At 48.0% G+C, this 15535-nt stretch overlaps 1 protein-coding gene across 1 annotated transcript in view; it reads left to right on the forward strand.

Annotated features, from left to right (window-relative positions):
* snx7 (sorting nexin 7) overlaps positions 1-14848 on the forward strand; it is a 32382-nt gene extending 17534 nt beyond the window's left edge. The window contains exons 3-9 of the mRNA XM_086305323.1: positions 1128-1238; positions 1723-1881; positions 1976-2174; positions 3428-3627; positions 4249-4335; positions 7105-7257; positions 12975-14848. Of these exons, the coding sequence (XP_086161449.1) occupies positions 1128-1238; positions 1723-1881; positions 1976-2174; positions 3428-3627; positions 4249-4335; positions 7105-7257; positions 12975-13049 (984 nt within the window). The 3' untranslated portion in view covers positions 13050-14848. The remainder of the gene's footprint in view (positions 1-1127; positions 1239-1722; positions 1882-1975; positions 2175-3427; positions 3628-4248; positions 4336-7104; positions 7258-12974) is intronic.
* Positions 14849-15535: the final 687 nt, after the last annotated feature.

The raw sequence follows: 15535 nt of genomic DNA on the forward strand, positions 1-15535 counted from the left end.
TTTGACTCATCAAAGTCACACCTTTGCAGATATAACAGCTGAACACAGCCGTGGCTTCTTTCTACGACAGAAATCAAATCTTCTCCCATTTCTGTGCAGAAGTTCCCATAAATGTGGACCTTGTAGGCTGCTGTGCTTTCACTCTTATGTCCAGTTCATCCCAAAGCAGCTCGATTCAATTCAATTCAATTCAATTTTATTTATATAGCGCCAAATCACAACATAAGTCGCCTCAAGGCGCTTCATAGATACAGAGAAAAACCCAACAATCATATGACCCCCTATGAGCAAGCACTTTGGCAACAGTGGGAAGGAGAAACTCCCTTTTAACAGGAAGAAACCTCCGGCAGAACCAGGCTCAGGGAGGGGCGGGGCCATCTGCTGCAACCGGTTGGGGTGAGAGAAGGAAGACAGGATAAAGACATGCTGTGGAAGAGAGACAGAGGTTAATAACAGATATGATTCAATGCAGAGAGGTCTGTTAACACATAGTGAGCGAGAAAGGTGACTGGAAAGGAAAAACTCAATGCATCATGGGAATCCCCTCGATGGGGTTTAAGTCTGCAGACTGTGCTGGACCTCCATGTTTTCAAGCTCACCATCTTGTTCTTCTTTCCTGAGGTGGTTCTGGCACAGCTTGGATTTATGTTTTGGGTCTTTATCCTGCTGTAGGATGAACGTCTGACCAACTAGGTCCATACCAGAGGGTCCTGCATGGTGCTGCAGAACGCTGTGGTTTTGGTTCAGGGAGCCTCTCACTCTGTACAAGTCACCGACCCAGCAAACAGCCCCAGACCATCACACTTCCTCCTCCAGGAATTAGTAGCAGAAGCTTTCAAGGCTCGATCAGCCTCCATTGCTGCAGAACACATTTAAACCCAAGTTGTGTTCCCTGAAAAAGGCCAATTTGTATAATTCTGAAATGTACATTATTTTTCAGTTTTGGGTGACCTTTGTTTAACTTCTGTCAGTTCACCACTTATGTTTGAACCATTTCAAGTAATTCGTTGGACTTGAACAACTTGAATTGCAGTAAAGAATTGGCATGTTCAAAAAGCTTTGAGCAGTAAATGTCTGTATATGTGTGTGTTAACAGATACTGTCTGTACTCATGTCTCTCTCTACAGACCACTCGGAGTGACTTTGACTCCAGTGAGTACGAGGTACGGCGACGCTACCAGGATTTTGTGTGGCTCCGTAGCAAACTAGAAGAAAAGCACCCCACACTAATCGTCCACGTACGTATCAGCTCACCAGGTCACTGCTCTACACAGCTGCAGGCTGCTGCACACTACTGCAAGGCATGTGCATGCGTCAGTTCATTCATTCACAGTCACAGGCTGCAGGACCATTTCTTTGCTTTCTGTGCTGTTGGAACATGAAAGATTGTTGAGGTCTGAAGTTCAAGCAAAGCCACCGTCCTCATTTCCAGCTCTGTATGTGTATGTTGGTTAGCTTACTGCTCTGCCAGGACAGAGCTACTCTTAGGTGTGTTTGTCATAGAGAGGATATCTCTCATGTGGTCGCCTCAGGCGTGTAGCCCCACCCACCTGCTGCTCATGCAAAGCTGCTCTGCTAGAATTGACCAATGAAAATAGACTGCTACGAGGAGTCTAATGCATCTCGCCCTCTTCTGCACTTTTCTGGACAAAATGGGGCGACGTGGAACAGCTCCCGGTCTGATATCGCCGTCTCTCATGCTTCTCTCGTTTCTGTCTCCAGCCCCTCCCAGAGAAGTTTGTTATGAAAGGCATGGTGGAGCGCTTCAACGACGACTTCATTGAGACGAGGAGGAGAGCCCTGCACCGCTTCCTCAACAAGATATCCGAGCATCCCATCCTGTCCTACAGCCAGCACTTCCAAGTCTTCCTCACTGCACAGGTGTGTGTCTGATGCACGGATGCACACACCACACACACACACTTCTGGTTTTAGAATGAATTGAATTGTGACTCGTGGTATTTTGACCCTCCAGGATCTGGCACCTCACAGGAAACAGGGACCGGGCTTCTTGAGCAGGATGGGGGAGACGGTGAGAGCAGTGGCCAACTCAGTCCGAGGCCTCAGAAGCCGGCCTGAGGAGTTCGCTGTGATGCAGGAGTACGTGGACGACTTCAGTAACAAGATGTGCTGCATGGACAAAGTCAGCCAGAGGATCATCAAGGAACAAAGAGGTATCCGCTGCAGGCTCTCCTCCCAGAAGGACATGGCTCTTATTCCTCCATATCAGAGGAGTCAGACTCAGATGCTTCCTGGCACCCTCTGTACATCTCATATAGTGTACACAGTTTAAGCTGCTTTAGCCTGCATACAGCTGCAAGCTGCTTTACAACCCAGCACAGCTCCTCCCCTCATGTTGACCCAATGAGTGATGTCTCTGTGGTCACTGATGGAGAGATGGCTGAGCCATGACTGCACATGACAACACGAGTCTTCTTTGGAGGAGAGTTCCTCTTACTGAGGGTACATTATCTCTGTAAACAACATATTCATGTGCACATATTGTTCCACACCTTGTTCCTCTGTTACAGTGTCACCAGTATCCACGGTATCACTGATCAGCTGTGTAGGTGAATTGTGGGTAATACGTGTTTTCGGTCCAAGTGAAAAACTCAATTTCTCATGCTCTGTTCAGACACTTTGTACTTGTTCGAACCGGTTTACTCACTTTAATACAGATTTTACTTGCTGTCAAATCGTGTTTTGTTTTTTGTATTTTAATTTATTAGAAACTATTTTAATCTACTGTTTTGTTGATGTCATTTTCTCTTTGTAAGGTGACCTTGGGTTTTAAAAAGGCGCCCTCAAATAAAATGTATTGTTAGTAGTAGTAGTATGGCATCAAGCCAATTAAACTGGCGTAGTGATCTGGTCCCATCTGCAGGGCTCCTCTGTGGCAGGACGAGCAGTGCCAGAGCTACAAATGACCTCCTGCAGGCCACCGTTGTCAGTGCCTCTAACCACACAATGAGAAACTAACTTCATGAGGGTTTTCCTCATGATTCTGCTCCAGTGTGTCTGCCAGATATCCTTGGGCAGCACGCTAACCCAAGTTACTGTCTGAGTGTAAGCGTGTGCGTTAGAGGGAAAAAGTGCTTATATGAACAGATGTCAGTGGGTTAGTGAGGTAAGTTATACTACAGGCGTCTGTGGGCATCCAAACCACCGAGCAGCATTTTGCCGCATCGTTTTCTCGCTTTGATCTTCAGGCTGTCAGAGTTGGACTCAGCCCTCTTTTCCATTTGGCACCCTCCTCTCCTAACACGTTACCCGCTCCGTGTCAGTACAGACAGCAGCCGCTCACGTGATGTGTTCACAGTGTCTCACCCTTTACTTCTTTGCAACGCTTCCTGTGACCTGCTTCTGTGTAGCTAACAGCACCTCCTGGTCTGAAAACGAGTCTTTGTGTTTTCCCCTGTGCTTCCAGAGTATGTGGACGACTTGAAGCAGTACAGCCCCACCTACGCCCGGTGGGGGGAGTTGGAGGAGGAGCTGACGGAGCCGTTGAAGGGCGTGGCCAGCTGTGTGGTGCAGTGCAGCAAGGAAGCAGAAGAGCACATCCAGCATCTGTCTGAGGTCCTGGTCCCTGCCCTGCACGAGTATGTCCTCTGCGCTGAAACGCTCAAGGTGAGGCATGAGCACGCTTCACCTGTGATGGTGCTCTGCAGGTGGGGCTTGATGCAGAGCAGCAGTAAGACAAGGTGTGATGTCAAAGTTGAACACCGAACACTCGAAGCGCTGTGCGCTCATTCAGGGGCTCGGGGGAACCACGGGGTTCCCTGTCTGGGACCAGTGATCCAGACTTAGGGGGACAGGCATTGAACCGACAACCTGTCCGACCTCCTGAGCAGCAGCTTCTCCTCATTGTGTTTCTCTTTAAAAGTGCAGTGTTAGTGGGCCTTAGCATGTAGCATGGAGGCGACACTCCTGCCACTAACAGCAGAGCAGACACAGCACCGTGTGTGGAGCAGATGCTGGCTGTGACTCAGCCACTCCACAGGTAACATCTGAGAATCACTGTGGAAGTGGAGCATGCAGCAGTGTGACCTTTAACCTAACAACTTAACCTTGTTCATCCAGCTCTGGGAAAGCAGGTGTGTGACAGAGAATATGGAGACAAGAACAAAGTGCTGCTCTGTGATGCCATGTGTGTATTTGCAAATGTCACATTCTTTGTGTCACCTGAGTGTGTGAGTGAAAACGTCACAGCGTGTGCGCTGACAGCAGGTCTCTGGTGGTTTGTGGCAGGCTGTGATGAGACGGAGAGACAACATCCAGGCAGAGTTTGAAGCCAAGAACGAGGCTCTGCTGACCAGGAAAGCGGAGCAGGAAGCAGTAAGTTTAATTTGATCCACACATGCTGATAAAAAAGCACGCACACACTTTCCTCCTCCCCTGCACCTGTCAGAGCCAGCCGTGCGTTTGCGGTCATCTCTGAGATTAGCTGTAATAAAGTGAGGTGTGCAGTGGGCCTCTCTCGCAGGGCCGCCCTCACCTCATATTGGGAAGGAGGAGAGGGCTCCCTGGGAGGATTATCTAAATATCCCTGCTTGGCTGGAAGTCTGTGCCGAGCTCAGAGTGAGTAAAAGCTGCTGATATTACTTCCTGCCGCGCACTGACAGCTGATCGTGGCAGGAGCAAACTTCCTTCTCAGATGACGCTTCGCTTCGTAATGTCAGGACGCAAAGACCCGAGAAGAAAGGCATCTTTGTCTGTGTGTGAGACCTGCAGGTGTCTGTCCCCCTCATCAGGCCGACATGCAGCCCCATCTGTTAGATGTTAATTAAGAAGCTGTGCTTCCCCCATCGTTGTACTCGTGCTTTGTGTGAGCTCTGATTTAATCCAGCCCTCCAGGTTCTGCTGTGTATGAGCCCGCTAATGCCCATGACAGACCTGCACTAATGAGAAGTGAATGTCAGAGGAAGACATCAATCAATCAATCAATCTTTATTTATAAAGCACTTTTCATACAGAAAAAATGTAGCACAAAGTGCTTTACATAGTTAAAAGCAGCCCACCCCACCCTCCAACTCAGTCCCCACACTCTCAATACACATATATCCCCCCACCCACACACACATACACACACGCGCACACTTAAAGAGTAAAAATTGGGTAAAAATTCAGCTTCAAGGTGCTGTGGCGGCGTTACTGGGAGGGAAACGGGTCTCGCTGCTCTGTGGGCGTGGACCCGGCAGGTCTCTGCGGCTGCTGTCAGTCGTGCTTGTGTTGCTCTCTGCTCTGTCTCGCTCACAGCATAGTGTAACAAACGCTGCCTCTGTCTCTGCTGGGGTCTACTGGTGTAATGGGCGATGAAGGTGAGGAAGACGGAGAGCAGGACAGATTGCTCGTAAAGTTGGCACCGCCCACAAATTCAGACAATCAAGTCATATGTGCAGAATGTGTCCATGTAATTCCAAACAGCCAGTGTTGTGTAGCAGTGTTACCTCCAAGTACACACTTTAAAGTGCACATCGTCTCTCAGTGCGGCCCACAGTTCTCAGCACCTGCTCAGCATGTCTACGACCATGCCACCTGGTTGTAGACATGCACAACCACATAAGCATCCACACAAACATGCTGTGTGAGTGTGTGTACACACACTCACACAGTGCATCGTAGTGGACATACTGGCGTTGTGCGTTGGAGAGAAAGGTTTGATCAGATCATTGAGATCAGGTCTAATCACGCTGTTCAACTTCCCAACATTTGCTGTTCTCAACAGGAAGCACAAAACAGTCTGTGCATGCTGGGAAAGTGTTGTTCTAAATGTTTCTTCGTGGCAATCAAAGAGGACGTCAGAAGGAGTCCAGCTTGTGCGGGCTAGCACTGATCTTCACATCTGTCAGCACATCTGGTCCTGACAGCTGCTGACCCACTGGCTGTGCTTCCTCCATGTGGCTGCTTTACATTTGACCTAAAGCCTGCGTCATTATGACCAAATTTCATCAGTTAGTTAGCTGACAGCCAAATGCTGTGAGCGACTGGGCAGCAGCTGCGATACAGCCGAGCTCACTGCATCACTGTGCAGCTGGCTGAGTGAATCCAGACTCCCTCTGAGCTTCTGTGCAGTTTTATTGGCCTCATAGGAAACGAGGCAAAAGCAGTGAGGTCAAAACAGAGGCTTGAGCATCCAGCTATCATAAGCAGGCCCTTACCTCTCACATCCTTTAGGTCTTTTATTTTGAAAGTGAATGCTGTTATGCTCTTGATTTGTCTACTGTGAACCCAAAACCACTAACAGCTTTGGAGCGTTGCTGTTTGAACCCATCATACAGCTGCAGCGCTGAGAAGGGATCTGATTGGTTAGTGGAATCTGTAGTCACATGTGACTGAGCTGCTGGACACAGCACGCAGTCTGTGTGTGAGTCTGTGTCAGCTGACTACGCTGACCAATAAGACGAGAGGCTCCTCAGACATTAAACTTCCTTCTAGAACGTCACCTTTGATGGGAAGAAATGCTCGACTTTATGAGTCACGTATTCCACAGGCTGTGTGTGTGTGTGCGTGTGTGTGTGTGTGTGTGTGTGTGTGTGTGTACGTGTGTGTACGTATTGTGGCCAGGAGGGGGCACTGTTATCTAAGTGAAGCGCACACACTGACCTCTGGCTTTCATGTGCTTCACTGAGAGGTGAGTGTCTGTGGCAGGAAAACTCCCAGCATGCACTCTGCTCCCACAGTAACGCACCTAAATATAATTTCACAGTGACATGAAGTTGTGCTGTAACTGCTTCATCTTCTACACTGGTGTGTGTGTGTGTGTGTGCGTGCGTGTGTGTGTGTGTGTGCGTGTGTGTGTGCGTGTGTGTGTGTGTGTGTGTGCGTGTGTGTGTGTGTGTGTGCGTGTGTGTGTGCGTGTGTGTGTGTGTGTGTGTAAACGCTTTGCCAGGTGAAAATAGGTGTGGAATAAACAGCTTCACACAATTGCATACAAGCACACACGTACACAGGTACAAGTACATGTACCTGCATAGGTAAGTGTAGTAGGTGCTGTTGTGTTAGCACAGAGGCGTGCTGTGGGAGGAGCACAGGGATACATCAGGGCGTCGTGCTTCCATAATGAACAGTAATATGTCAATAAGCATAATGTGTGTTTGGCGGCAGCTTCAGGAGGAGGTGGATGTCCTGGCAGATCGGATGGAGCAGGCCAACAACAGCCTGAAGGGAGACTGGGTCCGCTGGCAGCACAGCATGAAGACTGACCTCAGATCAGCCTTCATCTCTGCTGCAGAGAAGAACGTGGAGTACTACGAGAAGGTGAGCTCACGCGAGAAGCTTAGACGCAGCACCTGACTTTGGTTTGTATCGAAGAGCGTTGTGTGTTCAGGTGAGTGTGAGAGCAGCCTGAGCTGCTGCTGTTGCAGTGTGTGCTCAGCAGCTGAGGCTCAGAGTCCATTTGTACCTACATGACTCTGACTGTACTGATGACAGACTTCCATTCATTTTCACATCTGGAGTCATTAAAATGTGTGTTGTGTTTGCCCAAGAGTGCATGCTGACTGAGTGCATGCTTGTGTAAACTGAGTGAAGAGCACGGAGATATTATTGCAGATGGCTGAAGCAGAGACGCTGGTGGAGCAGAAAGCTCTTACAGCACTCACTCAGTTGGTTGTAGCCCTGCAGCCTCCACCCAGACACGCCCCCAGCTCCTCTGTGCTCCAGCAGAGGGCAGCAGCTCTGCCTGCAGTCCCCTCTGTGCTTACGTCAGCTCTTTGACTTCATGGTGCCACATCCTGCAGGTAGAACGCTGACTCCACCTCTTTCATAGCTTTGGAGATGAAACTTCTCCCACTCGTCAATGTAACACGTCTTCTGTGGATTCTTCTCGGCTCCACTGAGCAGTGGAACAAAGGCTGGACTGGTCTTACTGCTGTAGAGCGCCGTGTGTGCTGCTGAGCGGACCGTACTGGTCCTGGATCAGATACCGGGCTGGATTCTCCCACATTGTTTAGTGTTAGATTAGACACATAAGACCTGGACCTGACCTGGCTTTATGATTATTACACCTTACAAGAAAGTAGACCCGAGTACTGGGAGGCCCAGTATAGAGAGCTGACGTGTGTGAGAGCCTGGACAAAAGTCCTTTTTCAGAATCCAGTGGAACCAGCAAGTCTGGATCAGGTCTCTGTTTAAAAAGTCCTGATGTCTGATCCTATCATAGGCAATGCAGCTGATAGGTGAAAGGAGCTGTAACTGCCTCCTGTCATCTACTCTAAGCTAGGAGTGAAACAGGCGCGTCTCTGTGTGGGTGTAATCCAAGAGGGAAGGAGCCAAGTTATGGGAAGTTGTTTTGCACTCAGAAACAGTGAGCAGAGAAAAAGTGCGTCCACAGTCTTGGACAGTGTTTGCCTCTTTGGCTCACACGTCTCATTGGCCTTGTTTTCTATATTTATTCCACATCAGAGGCCTCTTCAGCAGAAGTGCTACATCACTGCAAGCACAAGCTCCGCTGTGTAATAGCTGAGGCACGGTTTGGTTCGGTGTGAGAGCCGTTTGTGTTGTCTTGAACCGCAGCACGGGGAGGTGTTGAGAAAGTAATGACAGCTACTCTTTACAGGGCGGGAGAATAGCCCGAGTGAGGGCATCAGTGGACACGCAGTAATCAGAGTGGCAGTGGGATAAGTGGGCAGGCCTGAGCTTCCTGAGCTGGGATCGTTTCACTGGCTCATTCGTGACTTTGTGAAACTCTGCACAGCGACGTTTAAAGAGCTTGGTGTTTGCACACCGTGTGCTCTGGGGTGCACATCTGAGCAGAGGCTGCGTGCACATATTGTTATTCAGGTGCATATGTGGGCCAGTGTGGCCATGGGGGCTGTGAATGATTTATTGGTCTGGAGCCCAGAGAGGCTATAAGAGTCTAATAAGAAACCTCCACCTGGGAGGATTTGATGGCAGCTAAGAGCGATGCAGGCAGGACTCAGAAATAGATGGAAGTAAAGGAGTGAGGATGGAGAGATCAAGGAAAGAAGGGGTGGTGTTGCTACATCAGGTCAAAAACAGTCGATGTGATCCTTTAAAGCTGGGCTCACACTGTGCGATTTTGAGCCGCTTTTTGAGTCGCGCGACCGTTTTGGCGATCGGCCCGATTTTGGCCTTCATCGTGCGTCGTGTAGTATACGCGGCGTAACGAGAAGCGATTAACACCTCACGACCAGCTCCCGATCATCAATCGCTTGGTCGTGGTTTGAAATCCTCACGACCGTCATGAGGGTGTCACCGCAGCTTCTCACACTGCGCACGCCCAAACACAAATATCAGCGAAAAGGACGGCGCAGCACGGCTGTGCAGCGTGTGATCTGGACACAAGCGATGGAGGCACAACTTGTAGAACTTTGGAAAGCTCATCCGAGCCTTTTCCATGTGGCCTCGAAAAATTATCACGACCACAACAACCGTGAAAATAGTTGGATTTACATGCTGCTCAATCACAGCTGCCTGATCATGTTTTTCATTAGCAATTTAGCAAAGTTGATGGTGGTGGTGTGTGTGTGTGTGTGAAAGACAGAGCGATTTTCTGTTATAACCTTCATGTTATGGACGCACAGTGTGAGCACTCGGGTCGCATCAGAGCATCGGGCCGTATAGTGTGCGACCTGCATCGTGACCTAACAACGTGCAGTTCGAGCAGAAGCTGAATACGTGACTGAAAAAACCGCCCAGTGTCTGCCCAGCTTAATGCATCGAGTCCACTCAGTCATATGCAGGACAGGCAAGAGAATATCAAACAGAACAAGTTCACTCACGATCTGTTCATCAGAGTCAGAAGAAGTTACGTAGTCACACTAAGAATGTGACTAACTAGTTAAAGTTATTGTCTTATTACTGATACGCTGACTGTCATGGTGATACACAGTTATGAGCTCTGCCTTCATTGTGGATGGCAGAGCCCATTTCTATGGTTACCTCATAGCAACAGTGTGCTGGAGAAGTGCTGCTGTAAATAGAAATATCATGTCTGAGCCTGTGGTACTGCTGCAGCGTCTCGTCTTCCTGATGCTGCTGTCACTCTGTATCGCTATGTTTGGCACGACGGTCGTCTTCCTCTACTTGTCCGCTACCCTTTGACCCGTTTTGACTTCGGGATGTCCAGACGTACTCTGCACAGATCGCCATAAAAAATGTATATACATAAATATAATATTTAAAAAAAAATAACACCCTGAATCCATGGTTTCTGTGGGAGTACAAATTGAGCAAGTGCAAGCGATTAGTTGGGTGAAGTGTGCGCAGTGAAGGAGGGGATGACCATGTGACCTGATGAACAAACGCATGGAGATATTGAGATGACAGTTTGGTTTCTAAGTAGATTATCTTATTGGGCATCCTCTCTCTCTCTGCACTCACCAGGCATCTGGACAGGATGCATGATGGGAGAAATGAGAAGAATCTGGCAGAACTGTACTAAGTAGAGAGGTCAAAGGTTGCACACAGGTGAGAGAGGAGCTTTGGTGAGGAAGCTGCAGGTGGCCGAGTGTCTGCGGGGCACGTACGAGGGCTGCGGTAAGCGTAACAAGTGGTTCACAGCGGAGGTGGGATTACACTGAGGGACATGTCTAATTCCTGCTTCCAGTGGTGATGAACAGGCTGGCGAGCAGGTGGAGAGTGAGTAGGGGGGCAGCAGGGTGATGACGGCTCACCAGCTGGCCCCACGTTTGTTCCTGACACCAGCTGAATACCAGCCCGCTCTGAGTTCTGGTACTTCTCTGTCTCTGTTTTAAAGAATTATATGTTTTTGTGCTACGACAGGACCAACACACCCTGCCCATCTCTGTGTGTTCGTCCTGATTCTGGTCACCTGCTGAGCACCAATGAGTGTGGAGGAGAGCTGTCAGCTGATCAGGCTTTCCTAATGAGGTCAGAGTTGAGTCAGGGCCGTGTTTCTGACTGTGCACCGTCCTCTCGTCCCATTCGTCAGACTCAACATGTGGTTTTAGTGTCAGGGTCACAGTTGGGTTATGGTTAGGTTAAAGGGTAAGTGGCGAGGGAAAGCGTCATGCCAATTACATGTCCCCACAAGCTATGAATACCCGACGTGTGCGTGCACGCGTGGACAAGGTGATGTGTGTGGAAGTAGAAAGCAGCAGCAGCCTGTTAGGATTGGTTGTCATGACGCCGTTTGTCTGAGGCGACGGCGTGCTGCGCTGTCGCGAGGCTCTGACTCTGCCTCGCACAAACTTTATGTCCGCCTCACACGGGCGTTTGAGTGTGTCTGCTCGTGATGGTGTGTGCTTGGCATTTTCACTGTGTGGTTTCATGGCTTCTTGCTATCAAGGTAACTGCTTTTTTTTAGGGGGGAGGGGGGGGGGGGGGCTGGGCAATATGGCCTAAAATTCATATCTCGATGTTTTTTAGCTGGATGGCGATATACGATATATATCTCGATGTTTTTTTAAAGCCATAAAGTAAGAACAAAGAGTTCTTAGTCAAAGCTGTGATCCAGATGTCACGCAGGCATGAAAAAATTACTCCGAAATAAATTATGAACATTTATTAAATAATAATGCTCCATAAATAAAAGAAAACAATGTTATTTTTGTGCATAACAAAGAGCTCACAACTGTGCAGTCAAATGTAAACTAACAGACGCTGAGCAGAATAACAAAGATTTCACAGCTGCTCTGTTCCCAAAGGTTCTGCTGCCGACAGCCTGGAGTTTGAAACCGTGTCTCTTACAGGAGTCATTTGTGCTCCTTATACACACACAGTACGGTAATATTACGTTGAAGCACAGTACGTATCACTCTGCGAGGCTCCCCCTGACTACTGCAGCTGTAATGCTCCAATCCATCAAGCGGTGCGACTTCGTATTTTACCAAAGTCGTACTAAACATTTCTGACAGATTGCTGAGCGCCGTGTTCCACGTAAAATCGGTTCGCGGTCAGCAAGCACAACCAGAACTCATACATAAGGCGCGCTGTCGATTTTTGAGAAAATGAAAGGATTTTAGTGTGAGGTTATAGTCCGAAAAATACGGTGTAGGAGTTTGTAAGTAGTTTGTTTCGAGGCAGGAGGCCGGAGACTTCGCGGTCTGGGACACAGCACGCAGTTTCACACACTCTTCATTTTGCACTTTATGGCGCTGTTGGTGAAAATACTAGCAGTGCTAGCTGCACGGTGTCAACGAGGTAACCGCTAAGCATTGACGCCGTGCAGCCCCACGCACGGGGCGATCCGCGGTAACTTGTTAACGGAGATTTGCCGCGTTAATACAGCTTTGGCGTTAACGTCATTTTAACGAGTGTAACGCTGCAGCACTGAAATAGTCATCTCCTAATGTTTTCTTTTTACCGACCAGCTCCTCTTTGATAGCTGCGCACACACACACACACACACACACACACACGAAATGATGAGGGCGTTCATCACACTGTTGGGTGTGACGGGGCTGCCAAGAACCAACAACACAGGTTTACTTTGGTTTCACAAACATGATGCAGGAGCAGGTCATGGATGACGAGCTTGAGTATTTCTTCTCTCTCTTGACTGTGTTTAAAGATGGGACACACTCTGGGGTCAAATTGAAACAAAGGCAGGTGTGACTTGAGGTCAGAGGTCAAATGCGATATCTTAAATCCGTGTTCAGTATGTTGAAGGACATAACTAAAGATTATCTCGGTGATTACTCGATGATCAGTCCCTCTGTCCATCTCTGCCTCCTGTGGTGCGCTGGGCTTACAAAAACACATTTATGTGGTTTTACAATATGACATGTAAACAATAAAAATCCACGTCGACCAATTTTTATAGTTAATGTCAAAGTGACAGTGAATATGTCAGTCATAGTTTCTACGTTCACGCTTTTTGTCAGTTTTCCACCAACAATGATGAAGCTGACTTTGAAGGCCTCGTGGATGGAAGGACCGTGAGTACGAGCTGCCGCTCCCTGTGCGCTGAAGACAAAGTTTCGTTCTCCACCCAGCGTTCACGTGGCTGCTGCTCGTAGTAATATTAACATTGTCCGTCTTTATTTCAGTGTCTGGCGGTGTGGGAGTCGTTCCTGGTGTCACAGAGAGCAGAGGCCAGCGGAGGCCAGGAAGACGTTGCTTAAAATGTGGAGTTCAAAGGTCGACGCCGCCCCCGCCCCCAACCCCCACATGACACACACCGCTCTCTCCAGCAAAACCTTCAGATGTACGAATGTACCACTGCCCACTGCTTTCTGTCTCTGCTCCTCTGACAGCAAACTGCTGAATCCCAGTCTGACCATTCCAACATTACTAAAACCAGCACTGTAATCCACACACACACACACACGCACCAACCGTGTGATTGGCACAGGTTCTCTGTGTCGTTGTTGTGCTGCATGTTCCCTACAGTGGCGGCCACAGCTAGCAGCTGGCTCCTGTGTCAGGTGACAAGGATGCCCTCAGGTGTCCTTGGGTAACTCGTGGATTTGGCAGCAGGAGGCGTTTTCACACAAAGCAGGGACGATCAGGTAGAGCCTCAGAACATCCTGCTCAGTGATTTTGCCACAACAACAAAGTTGAAGTTTAATTTGTAATAAATGGTACATTGATACTGATTTCTACTTTAATATTTAAAGTTTATAATGAAATTCTGATGTTTATTAGTCTTTAGTGATGCAGTAGTTTTAGTAAGTTCTGAATTGTATAGAAGTGATGGTAGACAACAACAGACACACGGCTCATGATGGTGATGATGAGCCTGTGGCAGTCGTATTTGCTACATCAGCCCGACGTTGTTGTGCAGATTCACCAAAGAGTCGTGTTTCCTCACAGCTGCTGCTGTCTGCACGTGTGCAGCAGCGTGTTTAAGCCAGACGGGCATCTCGTACTGAAGCGACCAAAGGATCTGTGAGCTGAAACGTAATCAGTCAGTAATTGAAAAGCAAAGCTGTTTTCAGGCTCCGTCTTTACTCACCTGCTTCTGTCCTGTTACTATCAATCATTAAGATGAGGAAATGATGGGTTTGCAGGAAACATCCATACATAGCACTACAGTTTTACAGCCCTGTGTTAAAATAATAATAATGATAAAGCGTCAGTCTTTTGGAGATTATAAACGTGATGGTCTGAGTCATGTGTCCATGCTAATGGTAACAATAGTGAACCAGAGACATAAAAGCACAGCTGCGATGAACTCGTCTACTTTTATCAAGACGAGCTACTGAAAGTTGAAAATCTGAGTCCTCATTGCCAACTTCGACTGCAGGTCGGGAGACAGCTCTCTGCCAAAGTTATGCACCAAACAAATGTCTCACATTTCATTAACAAACCTCACGTGTGATGCAAGTTGAATCAGATGCATGTGAGCTGCAGACAACACTGCTGGAGATGTCTGGAAGCTTTAGTCAAGTTTACTCATCTGCCCCGTTCCAGCTGTTCCACCCACCGTTTCATACTGTGGACCTTCTGCTCACTGCTTTTATCATTGTGAAAAATAATATGTAATAACACGATTTGAGATACTGACAATAAAGACTGATGTGACGCTACAGTTTGTCTTCTTTTTGGAGTGTAGAGCAGCAGCAGGAGTTCTGTTGGGTCATCAGTCGGTGGACCGTCCATTGACAGCATGGTCCCTGCATCATCTGGGCGTGCTCCTAAGTAGTTTTGTTCTCAGCAAATTAAAATGCATATCAATAAAGATTTTCAGCGTGAATATTCAGTTCATCGCGATCCGGTGTGTGATTTCAGTTTAGACATGCTGCCCGTATCACTGAGGGAAGACGTGCAGGTTCAGTTCCCTGCATGCTCTCATCTCACATTGCTGGAGTTGCAGCATATTGAAGATTAAACCAGTCAGCAAAGTTTGTTTCATTGTGAGCAGGCCACAAGCTGAGGTGATGCCTACTTCTGTGTCATCAGGCTGGAGCAGCATCGCACATGAATGACTTTCCTGTGTTTAAATGGAAACATGTAACACTGAGAGTGCTGATGATGTACAGATAAAGTCAAAGATTGATGTCTTCCTGCTCCTGACTTGTGAAGTTTTTTAAATATAGTATAGATCTCTGTCACCCTTCCTCTGACGATGTCATGATGAATTAGCAGGGCCCTCTTCCTCTCCGTAGCAAAGTCATTGCCCCCGATCGCAAGCAAGTAGTTATCGAACAACTTTTTCCATGCAGCAAATGGAATTTTCGGTTTGCCCGGACAATCCAGGAACACAGCCGGGGGTTGCAAAGAGAGCAGAGCCATAACTTAATCACCACTACTCTCGTCGCCACTTGTTGTGTGGTGTTAGTTCAGCAGGCATTACACACACACACGCAGGTAGGAACAGAGGATCACCGGAGATAACTCCTTTCTTTCTTTTTTCTTCTTCCAAAATACCACCACGACAACAACATACTCACTAGCGCCCTCTAGCGCATCTGGTAAATGCATCTACAGAACAAATGCAATAGTATGTGGACACAACAAGTGCTGAGTATGTTTCAGTTTCAGTTCCAAAATATCCTCGTTAAAATCAGATTTTTTTTTTTTTTTTTGCCTGTCCCGTTTGGCTCTTTTGCCATCAGAATTATTGTCTAAAGCAGGGGTGTCAAACTCAAATACACAGTGGGCCAAA

This window comes from Aulonocara sp. 'chitande type north' Nkhata Bay, linkage group LG9 (genome assembly GCF_057382095.1).
Source record: "Aulonocara sp. 'chitande type north' Nkhata Bay isolate Kocher_YH1m ecotype deep benthic linkage group LG9, A_spYH_male_GT1.1, whole genome shotgun sequence".
In the NCBI taxonomy this organism is placed as follows: domain Eukaryota; kingdom Metazoa; phylum Chordata; class Actinopteri; order Cichliformes; family Cichlidae; genus Aulonocara; species Aulonocara sp. 'chitande type north' Nkhata Bay.